At 42.7% G+C, this 21025-nt stretch overlaps 1 protein-coding gene and 1 long non-coding RNA gene across 3 annotated transcripts in view; one reads left to right on the top strand and one right to left on the bottom strand.

The window, feature by feature from the left end:
• Positions 1–2407: 2407 nt before the first annotated feature.
• LOC115466923 lies at positions 2408–19916 on the top strand. Its single transcript, XR_003941619.1, has 3 exons — positions 2408–2426; positions 11055–11058; positions 19761–19916. It is a non-coding gene; the product is annotated as an uncharacterized LOC115466923 (long non-coding RNA).
• LOC115466922 (vacuolar protein 8-like) overlaps positions 7128–21025 on the bottom strand; it is an 85255-nt gene continuing 71357 nt past the window's right edge. For both annotated transcript variants that reach the window (XM_030198504.1, XM_030198505.1), the window contains exons 12-15: positions 19259–19373; positions 16747–16881; positions 14390–14515; positions 7128–7889 (exon numbers count right to left, since the gene is read on the bottom strand). In XM_030198504.1, coding sequence (XP_030054364.1) covers positions 7762–7889; positions 14390–14515; positions 16747–16881; positions 19259–19373 — 504 coding nt within the window. In that variant the 3' untranslated portion in view covers positions 7128–7761. The remainder of the gene's footprint in view (positions 7890–14389; positions 14516–16746; positions 16882–19258; positions 19374–21025) is intronic.

Below are 21025 nucleotides of genomic sequence, written 5' to 3'. Positions count from 1 at the left end.
CCACCCGGTTAGTGCTGCATGCCAGAATATTTCCAGCGCGCTTAGTGGACGTGTGTAAAAAATGAAATTACCGCCTGGGCCATGCGGTAGCCGGGCAGTAGTTCAAAATTGACGTGCATAGTACACGCTTATGCGTCTACATGGCTTAGTAAAAGGGCCCCTTAATTTGTTGTTACAATGTGTACCTTTTCTTAAACACTTTCCTGGGACTTGCATTCCCTACTGATTTATTACCATACATCAGAGGCTACTTTCTACCGTTTCAGCTACACAGTCCTAAACATTGTGTATCTGGTAATTTTTTTCTAAGTTCCACTGATTGCTTCATGAGCATGCGCTTTACTTGGCGCTTTTTTTGTATACTTCCAAATTGAAAAAAAGTGATCTACAAAACTGACCACTCTGCAGACTTCACTTACCTAGGAACCAAATGGTGGAACTCCTTACCACCTTATCCAGCTTATTTTCGAAAGAGAAAGACGCCCATATTTCGACCCAAATCGGGAGATGGGCGCCCAAATCGCTATAATCGAAAGCCAATTTGGGGCACCTCTAACTGCAGTCTGTCGCAGGAACGGACATTGACCGGGGCGTTCGGAGGCGAGTTGAAGGCGTGACTGGGGCGTGTTTATCAGCCAAGGAGAGATGGGCGTGCTCGGCTGATAATGGAAAAAAGAAGGGCGCCAGAAGCGAGAATTTGGGTGACTTTTTTTGGACCCTTTTTTTCCGAACAAGTCCCCAAAAAGTGCCCCAACTGCCCATATGACCACCGGAGGGAATCGGGGATGACCTCCCCTGATTCCCCCAGTGGTCACTAACCCCCTCCCACCAAAAAAAAAGAACTTTAAAAACTTTTTTTCCAGCCTGTATGCCAACCTCAAATGTCATACCCAGCTCCATCACAGCAGTATGCAGGTCCCTGGAGCAGTTGTTAGTGGGTGCAGTGCACTTCAGGCAGGTGGACCCAGGCCCATCCCCCTCTACCTGTTACACTTGTGCTGCTAAATGGGAGCGCTTCAAACCGCCCCCAAAACCCACTGTACCCACATCTAGGTTCCCTCCTTCAGCCATAAGTGCTATGGTAATGGTGTAGAGTTGTGGGCAGTGGGTTTTGGGGGGGATTTGGGGGGCTCAGCACCCAAGGTAAGGGAGCTATGGACTTGGGAAGTATTTTAATCTTTTTAAATTGTTACAAGTGCCCCCTAGGGTGCCCGGTTGGTGTTATGGCATGTGAGGGGGACCAGTGCACTACAAATCCTGGCTCCTCCCATGACCAAATGCCTTGGATTTGTTCATTTTTGAGCTGGGCGCCTTTGGTTTCCATTATCGCTGAAAACCGATACCGCCCAGCTCAAATCCGTGATGCATTTGCCCAGCACAAACTGTATTATCAAAACAAAAGATGGATGCCCATCTTTTTTGAACATACGGTCTGGCCCGCCCCTTTGAGGACACATGGAGATGGGCGTTCACGTTCGATTATGCCCCTCCATGTGTCCTATCCTGTTTATTGTAAGCCACATTGAACTCAAACTTGTTTGGGATAATGTGGGATATAAATGTCACAAATAAATAAAATAAAAAACCACGTCATGGAAGCGAGGCTAGACTTAGCGTTTCGCTATTTTTTCCTGAGCAATACATAGAAGAGTTCACGCAGTTATTAACTAAAGGTCTTTTTTTAAGGTAGCGCTTTATTTTGGTATGTGCAGTCTATGCATTAGCACTTATGTTTACTTTTATGTCTACAGTTTTATACACATAGGTATACGTGAACATATTGTTACCGTAGATTACTTCAAATAGAACTGCTACAGAATAAGCCCATTGTTGTTATTATTATCACATAATTTGAGCCTTTTTCTGAAAAATGAGGCTCTCTGTGTTTTTTCCCCTCTCAGTTCACCAACGCAGATCACGTGTACTTCTCTCCTTTTAAAAGTTTTAGGCAATTCCAATCCATTAGCACTGCTCCTGTCTCAAGGTTTATAGGCACTTTTGTCACTAGGGGGTCCTTTAGCTAAGGTGCACCAAAAAGTGGCCTGTGCTGGTGTAGACACGTGTTTTGAACGCGCACAGGTCCATTTTTCAATGCACCTGGAAAAAAAAAGCCTTTTTTTTTTAAGTTGAAAATGGACGTGTGGCAAAATAAAAATTGACACACGCCCATTTTGGGCCTGAGACCTTACTGCCACCCACTGACCTAGCGGTAAAGTCTCACGCGTTAACCGGACGGTAATCATCAGCATGCATACAATGCTGATTACCGCCTGGTTAACGCCGTGCACCAGAAATTTTCCAGGGCTCGTAGTGGGCGTGTGTGGATAATGAAATTACCACCCGGGCCACGCGGTAGTTGGGCAGTTCAAAATTGATGCTTGTAGTATGCACGTATGCACCTACACGGCTTAGTAAAAGGGCCCCTAGTTCTTCTATCAGCAGTTCTGTGTGCTTTTTAGAAGCTTCTAGTATTTTTATTCATGGGTGCTTTTGTTCCTGGTTTGTCTATTAGCAGTCATGGGTACTTTTCATATATATGCACTGCTTCTTTTTTTTTTTTTTTAAGCCATTTTTGTTACACACTTTCTTTACATTTCCTCTTGGAGGAAGTCAATATAGGCAGATGATTCCCTTCCCTTTTTTTCACTGTATTTTTGTTCATATTACATGCTTTGCTCACCTTCCTACCATTTGTATTATGTGTGTGCAGCGGCAGTCTGAACTCATTCGTACTGACAAACACATCGCTGTTCATTTTTAAAAAGCCATTTTTGTCACACAGATCTTCCTTTATATTTCTTCCTGGAGAAAGCCAGTACGTGCATGAGCCCCCTTTTTCCCCCCCATATTTTTTCATGCTAAATGTTCACCTTCCAATCATTTGTATTATTTGTACAGTGAATTTTCAGCAGTCTGAACTAATTCATACGGATAATTACTGTAGAAATCATTTACTCTGGAATGCAATGCCTGAAGGGCTGTGCTTAGCATAAGACTATCTCTACTTCAGGAAGCAGGTGAAAGCTTGGCTCTTCAACCAGGCCTTTAATGGAAGACGTAACTAACTTGTTTGTCTCACTCTCACACACACATAGAGTGACATGGGTAGCACATACTGCGGCAGGACATGTTTATGCACTCCTACCCTAGTGAGATAATATTGAACCATCTTTCTGACCTCATGTGCAACTTTCTTTGAATTAGTCACCTTATTTTCTAACTCTTCTTACTCTCTTACCTATCTATATGTTCCATCTTTGCTTATACCCTTCACTGTCAGTTAAAATGTTCTATTACGTATTGTGTTGACATTGTAAGTAGTATATTATGCCATACTTTGTATTGTTATTTTAATATTTTTACTACTGTAATTGCCGATTGCTCATGTTTGATCTATTCTGTGCACCGCCTTGAGTGAATTCCTTCAAAAAGGTGGTAAATGAATCTAATAAATAAAAAAAAAATAAAAAATTTACACAGTGAAGCTTAAATACAACGCACAAATCCTTTTCATTTTGCAATGTTTTTCTGAACAAGATGCAATACCCTACCCAAATGTCCACTATATATGAGCAGGGTCCTCTGGATAGTCAGGGGTCCTTTTAGTAAGCTGCAGCAAAAGGGAGCCTGCTCTGGTGTTGGCACGTGTTTTTGATGCCCGCCGAGGCCCCCTCTTACCACAGCAGGACTTTTTTAAAGAAATGGACATGCGCCTTCTTTGAGTGGGAGCACTTACTGCCACCCATTGAGATGGCAGTAAGGGCTCCCACTCTACTTCAGAGGTAATCAGGCAGCGGTCGGCACTGCTCGATTACTGCCGGGTACACACCAGCGCTACAAAAAATAGAAATATTTTTTGTAGCGCCGGAAATGGTGCATGCTGGAGGTGGGAACTACCGCCGGGCTGCTGTGGTAGCGTAGCGGTACTTCCCTTTTAACGAGCGGTAAGGCCACATGGGCTTACTGCCGTTTTGTAAAAGGGCCCCTCAAGTTGTAACATTTGCCTTGGTGTATATACCCTGTAGACCCATCTTATGGGGGTCTTTTACTAAAGCTTAGCTCGAGTTATATGCAGTAGAGCCCATAGGAATAAAATGGGCCCTGCTGCAGATAACTCGAGCTAAGCTTTAGTAAAAGACCCCCTATGTTTGCAATATCTGCTCTGAGCACCTATCTTTATATACATGTTTAGTCTTAATTTTAGGTCAGTCTGTTACACATTTTTTTCTTTTCTTTTCTTTTGAATACCACATTTTTACTCTATTTCATTTTGCATATATCTATGGCTTTGCACTGTGAGACGTTTGTCATACTTTCAGTTTTTCAATAACCTGTATGATTTTCACATACCATACTTATATTTTTACTGTACTCAAGCATTGCCTATATGGATATTCTAGCTCTGACATTAATCTTTATAGACCAACCTGATGTTTACAATATCATTCTTAAGCAAGAATTTTTACATGCAGGATTAAATCAAGGTTAGTCAGATATACCTTTTTTGCCTTATATTTGTACTAGCTGTTGAGCCCGTAAAAACGGGCTGGTATTGGAGTTTTCCTTCCCCCCCCCCCCCCCCGCGAGGTCGCCACCGCTCCCCCCCCCCTCGGAGTCGCTGCCGCCGCTGACACCCCTCCACCCGGCCCGGGCCCTCTCTTCGCTTCTGAACTTACACATCCATTTGCCGAACACAGCAAGGCACATCAGCTGAGCTGCCGTGGGCCCTTCCTTCTCTGCCTGTGGCCCCGCCCTCCTGTGACATAACGTCAGCAAGGGCGGGACACAGGCAGAGAAGGAAGGGGCAGCTCAGCTGATGTGCGTTGCTGCATTCGGCGAATGAATGTGTAAGTTTAGAAGGGAAGAGAGGGCCTGGGCCGGGTGGAGGGGTGGCGGCGGCGGCGACTCAGAGTGGGGGGGGGAGGGGTAGCAACCTCGGCGGCACAGTTTCCCTCTCTGTCCCGCCCCTCCCGTCATCACGTATTGACGCGGGGGCGGGACAGACAGGGAAGTCTCTACTGCGCATTTGCGAGTGAGTACGGTCACTCGCCGTTTTTATGTTTGATACCAGTGTGTATTTATCTATTGTTTTGCATTTTCAGTTCTCGTATATCATCTTGGTTGCCTTATTTTCGATACTAATGGCCCTGTTTACTAAGGTGCACAAATTTTTTAGCACGTCTTAAAAATTAGTGCGTGCTAATGCTAGAGACACCCATAAGAATATAATAGGTGTCTCTATCGTTAGTGCGCACTAAAAGGTTATTGTGCCTACAGCGCGGCTTAGGGACCTTGGTGTCCAGCTGTTCTTGTTTTTTAACCTCTTTTCCATCATCTTAGAATGTGCTATTTCTCTCACATATATTTCAGATTTTGATGATAATTCTTATATTTGTAATTTTATTGTATTCTTACATCAATGACGTTTTTTATTGAACACTATATTTTTCTCTTACGTATATTTTTTCACTTATGTATTTTACTTACTTTGTCTTTTACTTATGTATTACATTTTTTTATTGATGCATTGTTTATGTTTATTTAGACTCCTAAGGCAAACCTGTGGCTGAAACACAGTACTGGGTCGAGTCTTCCATCAATAAACTTCATTTAAAATCCTACAGCTGTCACGTTCATCTCTGGCGCGCATGGAAAGGTCTACTTCCTACTCTTTAACTATTAGGGCCCTGTTTACTAAGCAGCAATATAGACGCATTAACATTTTTAACACGCGCTTATATTATACCTATAGGCGCCTACATGGTTAGCACACACTCTAAGTATAGGCGCGCTAAAAACACTAACGCACCTTAGTAAACAGGGCCCTTAGCCTGGGACATTCTTAGTTTGTTCCATTGTGCCAGAAAAACATCCAAGTTCTGGAAATGCATAAATCCCACCCCCAACATGCCTCCAACTCTCCCCCTTGTGATTTGGACGCACTGCAGATGAACTGTATATAGAAATGTCTTAAAAATGGGTTTCAAAAATAGCAATTTGAATGTTTTGGCAAAAAAACATCCATCTGCTGCTTCGTGACACTTTTTGGATGGTTTTTCTGTTTTGAAAATAAGCCCCTAAGTATAGGAAGATAAGTAAGAAGCAAGCGTAATATTGATGGAAAGAGAATATATTAATTTGAAATTGTTATTGCATTGATGAAAAGTTGCCCTTATGATGAAGGGTGGTGGTTCTCTTTGAGAAGCCCCAAATGTGGGATGTGAATCTATTAAAGTCCACCTCTGAAGATCTAACAACAACTTTTTCTGGGTTTTGTTTGTGTGGGATATGGGTTGTACAGTGTGATTTATTTTAAATAAATATAACATTGTTGCCCATGTTTCTTTGTAAAATAGACCCCCATAACTATCTCTAATAATGTACAAATGCCCATGGACAAATTTATACCTGTTCCAAAAAATGTGTAACAGTGGCATAGCCAAGGGTGGGCTCAGGTCCACCCACTTTGAGCTCAGGCCCACTCAGTAGCAGCACACCTATGATGTGAGTGACAGGGATCCCAAGCCCCAGCAGCCGAAAACTCTCAACAACTGTATACCTTGTAAATAGCAGATCTTCACCTGCAGCGATGAGCAACTGATACATGCTGTGGGGCCAACATGAGCAGTGTATACTAGTTGCTGCTCACTGCCAATGAAAATCTACTATTTAAAAGGTATGTGGGGGGGGGGGGGGGGAGGATGTTTGAGAGACCATATGGCATGCAGGCGAGAGAGGACGAGACCATATCACTTGTGGGACAAGGTGGAGTTCTGCCTACCCATCTTTGTCCCAGGCCCACCCAATATTGGGTGTCTGGCTACGCCCCTGATGTGTAAATACATTTGTGTACTCAATACATGTATACATGCATTTCATAATATATGCACGTATATCACAAGGCCATTTCTGTTCCACCCAAACCATGCCCCTGGGCACACCTATATGCAAATCACATAAAAGTAGGCTCACTCTGTGTGCCCACTTTTTTTTTTTATCAGTTTGCAGTTGTGCAATTTTATAAAAAAATAGTTTTCTGTGTATAAAACATGCTGAAAATGCTTTATAAAGTTACCCTCAGGATGAAAAAAGATGTGTACTTGTTCACACATTACTTATGTGCTCATACCACCTTTATTGAAATTTTGTCAAAATGTGTAAAAAAAAACCCCAAAAAAACATCCTCCAAAAAGTGAACATTTCAGTTTGTAGAAAGCAAGGAGCTAATCTCCTGATTGGAATGTTCTGTCAAACATGCACAACAATTTAGGTTTAACAGCACCATTACCCACGCTGCATCCAAATGATCTTTACTACTGCAGTATTTCACATCCATAGATGCAGACGACATTTCTGTGGCTCACTATTTTTTTTTTGTACAACTTGATAGCATGCTTCTGAGGGGTGGGGGGGGGGGGGGGGTACGCCAACACGCACCAAGAAAGTTACAGTACTTGAGAAGGAATTGGTGATAGTGCTTACAAATCCTTGGCATTCTTCGGACACCATAATTGAATTTCAAAAGCGATGGACCATCAAATCACCACTGGTGTGATACCTTATGAACTTTTGTTTTTTACATTAATAAAATATCAGTGCTTGTAGAAGAGAATGATGCTCAACATCACTCACCATTTCTAAAAAATAATAATAATAATTCTAGAAGCAACTATAGCTGCAAAGGTTTAAAGAGTCTCCACAGAGTATAAAGCCCTATGGCACAAAGACAGAGAGAGAGAGCGGAGAAAAGAATGATTAAATTCAGTGTAAACCATCTGTATGGCTAATAGCCACATTGAGTAGCTTCTGAGTTTCTTCTGTCTGTTGACGAACTCTATTAAGCTGCTCTGCCAACGGACTCTGGCTAATGGCAGATGAAAACTCCATATCTGAGAAAAGAATACACAAACATTTTAGTGTCCACATTCAAATGGGATTCTGGCATTAAGAAGCATTTCACCATTGTGAATTATTTTGAAATCTATATACAAAATCTAAATGTGCTCATGTGTGTCTGTATTTAAAACAAATACACGAGGCTAGACCACAGTAGTTCAATGCCAGTGACAGAAGACCTGGGTGCAATTTCTGGACTTGCCTTCCGCTCCTTAGGGTCTGTTGGGGTTGGGATAGAAACAGAGAAAAATGACGGCAGATAAAGACCATATGGTCTATTCAGTATGCCCATCTACTCTCCCTTCCTTTCCCTTAGGGATTCTATCTGTGTGTCCTAAGCGTTCTTGAATTCAGATTGTCTCTGTCTCCACCACCTCCACCAGGAGGCTGTTCCACAAATTCACCACACTTTCTGTGATGTAGTAGTATTTGGAAATATGGTGGAGATGGCATTCATAGCCTCTTGGAGAGAAGGAATCCCAGACTGCTAAGAGCAAAACCTACTGGCTGGAATGAGGAGGCTTGCATTCTGAGTTCCAGAGGGAATCAGAGCCTAGGGCTCCTGGTCAAGGACCGTCCATGCAATGGATGGGGCCGTATGATGGGAGGCGGGATGTAAAAATAGAGAAATACCTCTGGTGGTTGCGAATGAAGATTTGTAGCACCAGTGTCCAACATAAGCTAATTTTGATTGAGGAGAAATCTCAAAAGTTACAGGGGGAAATTGCAGAGCCAAACAACATGCACTACAAAAATTTGCAACAAACTGAGGGGCCCTTTTACTAAGCTGCGTAGGTGCCTATCGCGCGCCCAACGCATGCCAATTCGGATCTACCACCCGGCTATCACCTGGCCCAGGCGGTAATTTCATTTTTTTACATGCACCGGATAATATATTTATTTTCCGGCACGTGGCGCTAACCAGACAGTAATCAGCACTGTACGCGCGCAGATGATTACCGCCCACTTAACGCATGAGACCTTACCGCTAAGTGAATGGGTGGTGGTAAGCTTTCAGGCCCAAAATGGACATGTGCCAATTTTCATTTTGCTGCACGTTCATTTTCGGCCAAACAAAAAAAAGGCCTTTTTAGCAGGCTTGCTGAAAAATGGACCTGCTCGCGTCCAATACACACATCTACAACAGCGCAGGCCATATTTTGGCGCACCTTAGTAAAAGGACCTCTTAGGGGCATGTTTACTAAGCCACAGTAAGCCAGCCTAGTACAATAAAAATTCTGCACTAGCTGTTGGGGTGGGAACAAGGGTTATAGGCAGAGATACTGTGCAGCCAATACTTGATTGTAAGCAATATGTTATCGCATATTAAGTGTAGCCACATTATTGATAGTTATAGTTATTAGTGATAGCTGTGATAGTTAACATCAAGAACTGGTGTTAAGTGCAGCTGTGCTTCCAGCAGCCAGATAGTCCAGCAGCTCCCAAAATGAACACCACCCCTCCATCAAGCACCCCCCACCCAAGAAGCTCCCACCCCTTAAGACCCCACCATAAGGTAATCCCCCCCATCTTATCCACCTCCCATCAAGATATCACCACACAACTAGCCTGGAACACCCCCCCCCCCTTTAATTACTCAAGCTATCCCAGGTAGTCTATTGTAGGGGGCAGGAACAGTCCTCTTCTGTTCCTACTCCTTCCAGTGCTGCAGTTCAAAACAGCAAGTCTAACCCTTACCAGTAGTTTTGCGATACTATCATTAGGGTTCGTTCTACCAAATAATGACAATTGCTCCCTATTTGATAGATTGAGCTCTGGCAGCTCGGGGGAGGAGTCTGGGTGGAGTTTCTAGATACAGAGTTAGCGGAGATATTCAAAATGGCCGTCCTAACTATATGCAGTTAGTTATGCAGATACTGGTTTCACTATCATAGATACCCGGGTAACTGCCAGAGATCAGGTTGTACCTGGATATTTAGTACCAGCCAGTATCCAGATACCGGTGCTGAATATCTGGGTATGAAAAACTGCAGTGGCCAATGTTTAAATCAAACACTGAACAACACTGTTGAATGTCAGCGGGTAGGAGGTTGTTATTATTACAGACAACATCATATGTCACACTGTAGATATACTGTATGGCTTACAAGCAGAGTACTGGTAAATGAAATTTAATGTGAAGAAGTATAGGCCAGGGTAATGTAATTCAGGCACAAAAATTAGCAGGTATACTAAGTTGTGGATAGAGCAAAACTTTGCTACTGCTAACCAAGGAAATGACCTCAGTATAGTCAGGGCCCCTAGCTCACAACCATTCTGCAGCCAGAGAAATGATGCAACAAAAACCACAGAAGTGGAAAGAATACAGATATCCCACGGAGAATCACAGGAAAAAAAAGGAGTGGGATCAGAGTCAGACTTCAAAACAGACCAGAGACGCTGGTCGTAGGTCAAAAACTTTAATAAAGGATGGCTCGACAAGGTACCATGTTTTGGCACACGAGGTGCCTTCTTCAGGAGTCTTGTTGTCTGTGTCTGAAAATCTTAATCCTCAATTTGTGGATTCTAGAAGGAAGTGGTCTTTAATTTGCTGCTTCTGAACAACACTATAGAGCTATGTGTGCCAAAACATAGTACCTTGTCAAGTCATCCTTTATTAAAGTTTTTGACCTACGTCCAGCCTCTCTGGTCTGTTTCGAAGAGCCTGACTCTGTTCCCACTCCTTGTTTTTTCCTGCCAGAAAAATGACTGCAGAATTTGTCTCCTATTCTGTAATCACAGCAAATAGCCTACTATCCTATAGCTGCTTTGAGTTGTGGCTAGTCCTGATCACATTTCTCCCACCACTGTAAGATGGGGCAATGGGCTCTGTGCCTGCACCTCCCTCCTTGTGAGAAGGAGGTCTCTTTTACCTCCCACTGCCAGTGGCAGTTCCTCTTTCCTACTGTCATTGCCTCGTGCACATGTCATCCCAGCTGCTATCAGAACGTAGGCATGATGGCTGCCTTGCAAACCTTTGTCATGAGGTCTGCTGAGGTTGCAGTATGTGAAAACATGCTGGCATAGTGTGGCTGCACTCTGAGAGATAGCTTCCAAGGTAAGTGTATACATAAACAGAAGACAGGTTGTATATGTTATATACTTTACAGACTGCCTTTAAAATGTATGTTTAGTTTTTAGTTTGCATTTTAAACTAGAGAGGTATGGTAGCCGTGTTAGTCCACTCTTAAGGTTATCAATAGAAATCAAATAAAATAAAACATGGAAAAGAAAATAAGATGATACCTTTTTTTATTGGACATAACTTAATACATTTCTTGATTAGCTTTCAAAGGTTGCCCTTCTTCGTCAGATCGGAAATAAGCAAATGTGGTAGCAGATAGTATATATAAGTGGGTAGGAGGTATGCATGGGGACATCAAAGCATTTCATTGATACCTGAAAGGTAACTTTAAAACAATACAGGAATGTAAGACCTTTGAAGTCAGAATGATTGAATATTTTGACACCCAACAGACAGGACTTAACAAAGATCTGGGTTTTCTAGCCCATTATAAACCATAAAATTGTGTTTCTCTGTTTATCACCATCCTCTCACCTACCCACACCCATCCTGTTAGAATATCAATGAAATGCTTTGATGTCCCCATGCATACCTCCTACCCACCCCCTTCCTCCCACTCTGCCAGACTGTCAAAGTAATGCTTGGATGTTTCACTTATATATACTATCTGCTACCACATTTGCTTATTTCCGATCTGATGAAGAAGGGCAACCTTTGAAAACTAATCAAGAAATGTATTAAGTTATGTCCACTAAAAAAGGTATCATCATATTTTTTTCCATGTTTTATTTTGTTTGATTTCTATTGATAACCATTTTAAACTATACACTCTTCTATATAGAAACATAGAAAAATGTAGGCAGATAAAGACCACATGGCCTATCCAGTCCACCCATGCACGCCATCTACTATCCCTATCAATCCCTGAGAGATCCTATGTACTTCTCCCAAGCTCTGTGGAATTCAGATACTATTTTCGCTCCACTATGTCCACTGGGAGGCCGTTCCATGAATTTACCATCCTTTCCATGAAGGTTACTTCTGAGTCTAACCCTTTCACCTTCATCCTGTGACCCCTCGTTCCAGAGCTTTCTTTCAGTTAAAAGAGACTCACCTCCTGTGCATTTACGTCACATAGGTATTTAAAAGTCTTTATCATATCTCCCCTCTCCTGCCTTTCTTCTAAAGTATAGATATTGAGATCTTTAAGTCTCGACGGAAAGCAGTTGAAGGCTACCAAAATCGGCTTTCGATTATGCCGATTTGGGCGACCCTGAGAGAAGGACGCCCATTTCCTGATTTGTGTCGGAAGATGGGCGCCCTTCTCTTTCGAAAATGCCCCTAGAGTGTGTCATATGCCTCCTTTGCAGAGAGATCACTGACAAAAGAAGTCTCAATAGCAAATGCTAACAACGTTCCTTAACCTATCTACTGTAATAAAGGGCAGACAATGTTCTCTCTTGTCTATATGCTGGTGCAGGGATTTACAGAATGGAATACTGATTTATTTAGAAGATGTATAGCTGATTGTTCTACTTGAAATGTTTTTGGAATCTCTAAGTCACCTCAAGCTGCCTACAGAGGCAATGAATAAATACAAATATATAAAGAATATAACAGGTAGAATGTTAGCTTTATAATTGCTTTTTACCCCTTATAACCAATTTGTTTATAGTTAAGTTTGCATGAATTCTAATTCACCATGAATAATTCATGGACAAGTCACATTTTTTACAGCGATTCTTTAATAGTTATTTTATGATCCAGAAGTTTCCTTTTTTTTTCTGCTCTATTTGGCTTTGCTATGTTTTACATAGTAACATAGTAAATGACGGCAGATAAAGACCTGTATGGTCTATCCAGTCTGCCCAACAAGATAAACTCATTTTACATGGTATCTGATACTTTATATGTATACCCGAGTTTGATTTGTCCTTGCCTTTCTCAGGGCACAGACCGTAGAAGTCTGCCCAGTACTGTTCTTGTACTAAGTTCTGAAGCTAACATCGAAGCCCCTTAAAATTAACACTCCAGCCCATCCCTAACTATTCAGTCACGATCAGGGCGTAGACCGAAGAAGTCTGCCCAGCTCCCATTTTGTTTCCAATTACCGGCGTCGCCACCCAATCTCTGCTAAGATTCCACGGAGCCATTCCTTCGGCACAGGATTCCTTTGTGTTTATTCCACGCATGTTTGAATTCCATTACTGTTTTCATCTCCACCACCTCCCACGGGAGGGCATTCCACATATCCACCACCCTCTCCATGAAAAAATACTTCCTGACATTAGTCCTGAGTCTGCCCCCCTTCAACCTCAATTCATGTCCTCTAGTTCTACCGCCTTCCCGTCTCCGGAAAAGGTTCGTTTGCGGATTAATACCTTTCAAATATTTGAACGTCTGTATCATATCACCCCTGTTTCTCCTTTCCTCCAAGGTATACATGTTCAGGTCAGCAAGTCTCTCCTCATACGGTTTGCAACGCAAATCCCATACCATTTTTGTAGCTTTTCTTTGCACCGCTTCCAGTCTTTTTACATCTTTAGCAAGATATGGCCTCCAAAACTGAACACAATACTCCAAGTGGGGCCTCACCAATGACTTGTAGAGGGGCATCAACACCTTCTTTCTTCTGCTGGTTATGCCCCTCTCTACGCAGCCTAGCATCCTTCTGACAATGGCCGTCACCTTGTCTCTTCACCTTCAGATCCTCCGACACCAACACCCCAAGGTCTCTCTCCTGAGTCGAGCTTACTAATCTCTCCCCTCCTATCCGGTATCTCTCTTTTGGGTTTCTGCACCCCAAGTGCATCACTCTACACTTCTTGGCATAAAATTTTAACTGCCAGACCCTCAACCATTCTTCTAACGTTTGGAGATCCCTTCTCATCGTTTCTACTCCCTCCAGGGTAACCACTCTATTGGCTATTTCGTGTCATCTGCAAAAAGGCACACCTTTCCTTCCAACCCTTCGGCAATAACTCCCACAAATATATTAAACAGAATAGGCCCCAGCACCGACCCCTGAGGAACTCCACTGCTCACTTTCCTTTCCTCCGAGCGGATTCCATTTATCACCACCCTCTGCCACCTTTCGGTCAACCAGTTTCTTATCCAGTTCACCACTTTTGGTCCTAAGTTCAACCCTTTCAGCTTATTCACGAGTCTTCTGTGGGGGACCATATCAAAGGCTTTGCTCAAGTCCAGGCACCAGGAACTAGGCTACTTGTCACGAAGGTACTGTAAGCGGGGCTGAAATTCCTAAAGAGTGCTCAGCCCCAATGATGCCCAGGCGCACCCCTCCCCTGACGTCCTGTCGATAGCCCCAATCCAGCAGGTGTCAGTGTATGCGCACTCCCCAAACTTGAATCTGGACCTAAGACAGACCAGCAGCTGTGGTTTGCAAAAGCTATGAACAAAGTCACCGTAGTTCACATTTGCTTTGCATTCTGGTTTGATGTCACTTGCCTTCACTCAGTGTGCAGACAGTAGATATCCCCAGCTGCTGGAAACGAAGCTCCTGGTGTTTGAGGAAATTCATGAGGTAGTGCTGGACTGCTTCCATTTCACATTTCAACAGAGACATCATTTTTTCTGCAAAAGAGAAATAAACAAATGAACCTAATTAAGCATTAAGGCAGTGCTTCCATGACTGAAGCCAAATACAACTGAAGGGAGAAATGAAGATGTAACTACAGCGGCAGAACAAGGTCAAAAACAGTTTTCATATACTAGTTTGCCACTTATATAAAGAAATAAAATGAAAAAAAAAGTGGAAAATGTCCTTTTATTCTGATGATGTCTAGAAGAGAAACATGAAAACAACGGGCCTCTGGCTATGAAGTGTAACTAATCTTATCAATAAGTGGGCTAGAGGGGAGAAACAAAATGGAACTTACCAGTAGTTCAAATGTTAAAAAAAAAGTGACGTGGCAGGACATTTTTTTAACAACTTAACTCAATTGCATATTATGGGGGTAATTGTATAACAGAATGTCTATGGGAGAAACCCCAAAAGGCGCCTATTTCACAAAAACTACATAAGCACCTATGTGTCTTGATAAAATATAATATCTCCTCATTTATAAAACTTTCCTCCTCCCTGCTTTTTCTTCTTTTTGTAGTCTAAGAAAGTGATTGATTGTAGATAAATATATTTTAGTTTTTTGTTTTCCTCGTATTGTATTAGATTACAGTCATCTCTGTATTACTGTTTGCAAGTGACCCTTGTAAAAAGAAAGATTATCCTTTATAATAAAACTCACCCTCAACGTTCTGAGGACAGTGACGTCACTGTCACTTCCTTCCAGAACGGTTCGTAAGACCATGGTGGTGAAGCCACCGAAATCGCCCAGGCTAGGGGCCCCGCCCTCGCGTCAAACGTCATGACGTCGAGGGCGGAGCAATGGCGTTCGGTGCGTCCAAGAGGCAGATGCGGAATGCGGCGCAATGCCGTCAGAACGACGAAGGGGTCCGTAGGTAGGTAGGTAGGGAGGGAGAAGGGGGGGTTGGGGAGGAAAACCTTGCTAGCGCCCATTTCATTTGCTCCTGAAACGGGCCTGTTTTCCTAGTATATAAATAAAAATAAATTAAAACGAGAAAAAAAAATAGACTCCCGAAACCAGCTCCAAGAGCACACAAAGGCCCAGGAACAAATTTACCACCGTTCTGAAAAAGGTGGAAATGGGTACATGTATTCTAGCTGTGTAAAATGTAACTCCATCTCTCCTCTGCCCAAATTATACCCCAGTTCATTTACACAAACATTGCATAAAAGGAGGCACATTCTTTCCATGCATCTACTTTTGACATGTATATGGGACTGTGCTATTACATAAAAAGCATGTAAAACAGGCATTACATAGAGAAATTGTATGAAGCTCTTTCCAGTTATTTATTTGTTACATTTGTATCCCACATTTTCCCGCATATTTGTAGGCTCAATGTGGCTTACATGGTACTGGAGAGGCGTTTGCAGACTCCGGTGAGAACAAATACAAAGTGGTGCTATGGTAAGATAAAGTTTGTGTGGCACAGCCACAAATGGGAGTCTGCGGAAGGGTTGAGTTATGTCCATTATGTGCTTTAGTTTTGTTGTGTCGCAGGGATCAGACATTTAGGTTGGGTCAGTAGGGTATGCCTTTTTAAACAGGATAGTTTTTAGTGATTTCCGGAAGTTTAGATGGTCGTGTAATGTTTTTGAGGCTTTTACATAAGTACATAAGCACCGCCATACTGGGAAAAGACCAAGGGTCCATCAAGCCCAGCATCCTGTCTCCGACAGTGGCCAATCCAGGCTTCAAGAACCCAGCACCCCCCCCCCCCCAAAAAAAAATTAATAATGTTCAATGGACTTTTCCCTCAGGAATCTGTCCAAACCCCCTTTAAATTCCGTAAGGCCAGCTGCTGTCACTACATTCTCTGGCAACGAGTTCCAGAGTCTAACCAGGGGCGTAGTCAGACAACAGATTTTGGGTAGGCCTAGGCAAGAAGTGGGTGGGTGGGCACCAAGTGTTCTCCCCCCCCCCCCCCCCCGCACCACCACCAAAAAAAAAATATCTCAGCTGGCGAGAAAACGCTTCTTTCCACTTTGACAGTCTTCAGCAGGAATGCGCTGAAGACTGAGCATGCGCAGGTGCCAGTATCAAGGAGAGTAGTGTTTTCATTACCATCAGGGGGAGGTCTTCAGCTGGTGGAGCTGGGGATCTCCACCAGTTACTAATATAGATTTCTCCAGAAGGAGTCAGTAGCCTTAGGATTTATTCATTGTATAAACACAATCAAATCTGACATTATTCCATTTTGGATTAAAACATTAATATTACCATGTAATGCCAATTGTCTGATGATAGAAGCAGCCTGAAATGATAGTTCGGGATGATGCCCTTGGCTTGCCAGTCCCATCATGCGTCTTAAAAGTGGAATGTCCATCCTTTCCACCAACTGCGACTGCACCAATTCTGCAGAGACGGCGGGTGTGGAAACATTATAAAACTTACAGCAAACTTGAGTGACCTGCCATTGCTTAAAAAAATGTCCTCTGTTAAACATACAAGCAGCTAATCAACCATGTCATACACCAAAGCCACCTTATAATATATCCTCATGTAGCAGTAACATGTCTTTGTGGGCTCTAACACCATTTTATTGGACCAAAAAATGTTGGGGTGAAGGAACTTTCTGCATAGATGTGGCTGAATTCTTTATTTGTAACTGTTTCCTTCCTTCAACCTTACAATTACATCTGAAGAAAGGGACCTGTATGAATTCAAACTCATAGACCACAACATCATTTTTGCTGGTCTATTAAAAGTATTAAAACCAACATTAATTCCTATTTTTTCCCCAAGACCAATATGGTTTCTGGAGCATGTCCCATTATTTATTTAGATTTTGCTCACACCTTTTTCAGTAGTAGCTCAAGGTGAGTTACATTCAGGTACTCTGGATATTTCTGTGTCCCAGGAGGGCTCACAATCTAAGTTTGTACCTGAGGCAATAGAGGGTTAAGTGACTTGCCCAAGATCACAAGGAGCAACAGTGGGATTTGAACCAGCCACCTCTGGATTGCAAGACCAGTGCTCTAATCACTAGGTCACTCCTTCACACACTTATGTGAGCTGTACTGAAAACCTCCCAGTTTGCTGCTAATTCCAATTATTGTTCAATATTTCCCCCACATTATTCTCTGCTGAAAAACATTTCATCATTTTTCCATCTATATATTATATAGACTCCCCTTCCCCCATCTTCTCCTAGGTTTGCTCCTTTTCTTACCTTTTGTACCACTGTTTTATATTTTAATTGTTAACTGCTTTGGACTCTATTCTATTTATGGCGCCTGAAAGATCAGTGTTGAAAAAATTTCCGCCTAGGTGTATTCTATAAGCTTCACCTAAAGTTAGGCACAGTTTATAGGATACGCCTAGCTGGGTTATTGAATATGCCCAGCAGATATTCCTGTGCCTAACTCTAGGTGCGTCCATTTACACCAAGTAAAACTTGGTGTAAATACCGGCGCCTAAGTTAGGCGCTGGACAGGGCGTATTCTATAACCTTGCGTGTAACTTTTTGGAATGCCCACAACATTGTCATTCCTCACCCATGACTACATCCCTTTTCGGATGCGCACATTAGAATTTATGCACACCGCTTTGCAGAATACACTTAGGGCCCTGTTTACTAAGCCACGTTATAGACGCGTTAGCGTTTTTAATGTGCGTTAACCATATAAGTGCCTACAATATCCCTATAGGTGCCTACACAGTTAGCAAATGCACTAATTGTAGGTGCATTAAAAATGCTAATGCGCCTTAGTAAGCAGGGCCCTTAGTGAGTTGTGTGTGTAAATTCTAATTAATGCCAATTAGTGTTGACAATTGCTTGTTACAAACAGTTATCAACACTGATTGGCTTGCTAAGGTAATTAAACTGTGTGTGCAAATCTGGAATACGACAAATTTGTGCATTCAATTTCAGTCATGCTATACAAAATCCAGGGGTTTATGCCTATGTGTAGGCCTAGCAGTATATCAAATGCACATTTATATCTTGGCTGGTACAGCTCTAATTTGCAGGAAGACATCTGAATCATAGACGTAAATGTGTCTGTAACAATTCTAGTAGAGGGAGAGATACAGGGTTTTTTTTTTGTTAGTAAGGAAATATAAAAAGATCTAGAAGTCCTTTTACACAGCTGCAGCAAAAGGGGGCCTGCGTTGGCGTCGGTGTGCGTTTTTGACGTGCACTGAGGCCAACTTTTACCGCGGCAGGTAAAAGGCAGGTCTTTGTTTTTTCATGACATGGCTGTGTGGCAAGTAAAACACTTGATGCATGACCATTTCGGGGGGGGGGGGGGGGGAAGAGCACTTACAGCCACCCATTGAGGTGGCGGTAAGGTTCCCGCGATAACCTGGCGGTAACCAGGCAGCGTGCAGCACTGCCCGATTACCACCGGGTACACACCGGCGCTATAAAAATACAAATATTTTTGTAACGCAGGATATGACATGCACTGGGGCGGGAACTACCGCTGGGCTACTGCTGTAGCCCGGCGGTACTTTTCTTTTAGCGAGCGGTAAGCCCACTTTGGTCTTACCACAACTTTGTACAAGGACCTACTAGTTTCTAAAGAATTCTGCCAAGAAACAGAATGGGAGGGAATGTTATTTTGGGGGTTGGGGTGGGGGAGAAGTCCAATTAGTTGAAATGCCAAAGCAATCTTGACACCTCTGTGGGTCTGATTCATACCTCACTGTAATATACACATGACTATAGTCACATGGGCACTTTGGCCAATTACAGTTTAGTTCACATTAAATGGTTTACGTGTCATACCGTGTTTTGTCAGCTCAGCAATACATGACGTCACACACACAAGTGATTCCTCTTCATTTTCAGCGCTGAGAAAAGCTTGGAGAAGTCCCTCAAAACACTTAGTCTTAATGATTGCCTGCCAAACCGAGAAAGGGAATACAGGCTTTCAGGTTTAAATAATGTAGCAAATCAAGAAGAAATGGGGAATTTATTTTAGTATCCCATATAGGGCACAGGATCTGGTGGGGCCAAAGCGCCCAAGGACCTTCCACCTTGTAACTCTGCAGGTCTGCTGCACACTTGGAAAGATGCATGTAGATTTGAAAATTGAATATAAATGTGTATTTCCTCCACATTCATGCTGGGACCAACCTATTTTTTCCATGGCTAGATCTAACAAAATGTAGCCACTCTCTCTGAAAGATGCAGTTTAGTTATCCAGTTACATTCCTTTGAAACTTGTTCTCAATGTAACCCATACAAAGCAGATATATGTATTAAAAAAAAAAAACAGGCCTATAAGACTATGAGGGGCATAATCGAAAGGGACTCCCAAGTTTTGTGGAGGACGTTCTCGCAAAACGTCCAGATGGAGGGGCAGGAAAAGCCGTATTATCAAAACAAGATGGACGTCCATCTTTCGTTTCGATAAGACGGTCGGGGAAGCCCAAATCTTGAAATTTAGGTCGTCCTTAGAGATGGCCGTCCCTAAACTTGGTCATTTCTGATTTTCGGCGATAATGGAAACCAAGGACGCCCATCTCAGAAACGACCAAATGCAAGCCCTTTGGTCGTGGAAGGAGCCAGTATTTCTAGTGCACTGGTCCCCCTGATATGCCAGGACACCAACCAGGCACCCTAGGAGGCACTGCAGTGGACTTTATAAAATGCTCCCATTCCACTCCACTCATTATTTTCTAGACCTCTATCACATCTCCCCTCGGCTGTCTTATCTGTAAGCTGACGAGCCCTAGCCATTTTAGCCTTTCCTCAAAGGGAAGTCATCCCATCCTCTGAATCATTTTCGTCGCCCTTCTCTGTACCTTTTCTAATTCCACTATATCTTTTTTGAGATGCGGTGACCAGAACTGCACACAGTATTCGAGGTGCAGTTGCATCATGGAGGGCTACAAAGATATTATAACGTCCTCATTTTTGTTTTCCATTCCTTTCCTAATAATACCTAATATTCTATTTGCTTTCTTAGCCGCCGCCGCACACTAAGCAGAGGGTTTCAACGTATCGTCAACAATGACACCTAGATCCCTTTCCTGGTGGGTGACACCTAATGTGGAACCCTGCATCACGTAGCTATAGTTCAGGTTCCTCTTTCCCACATGCATCACTTTGCACTTGCTCACATTAAACATCATCTGCCATTTGGATTCCCAGTCTCGTAAGGTCTTCTTGTAATTTTTCATAATCCTCTTGCGATTTAACAAATTTGAATAACTTTGTGTCGTCAGCAAATTTAATTACCTCACTAGTTACTTCCATTTCTAGATCATTTATAAATATGTTAAAAAAACAGATCCCTGGGGTACCCCACTATCTACCCTTCTCCATTGAGAATACTGAGCATTTAACCCTACTCTCTGTTTTCTATCTTTTAACCAGTTTTTAATCCACAATAGAACACTACCTCCTATACCATGACTCTCCAATTTCCTCTGCAGTATTCCTGGCTTCAGAATATATTGTCATCTGGGAATTGTAGTCCAAACTCCTATTAAAGGGACCAAGCTTAAAAGTACCGTTCCACTTTTTTGGCCACATACACAGTGGCCC

This window comes from Microcaecilia unicolor, chromosome 3, assembly GCF_901765095.1.
Source record: "Microcaecilia unicolor chromosome 3, aMicUni1.1, whole genome shotgun sequence".
Taxonomy (NCBI): Eukaryota; Metazoa; Chordata; class Amphibia; order Gymnophiona; family Siphonopidae; genus Microcaecilia; species Microcaecilia unicolor.
Note: the sequence above shows the minus strand (reverse complement) of the source record. Positions and strands in the feature narration are given on the sequence as shown.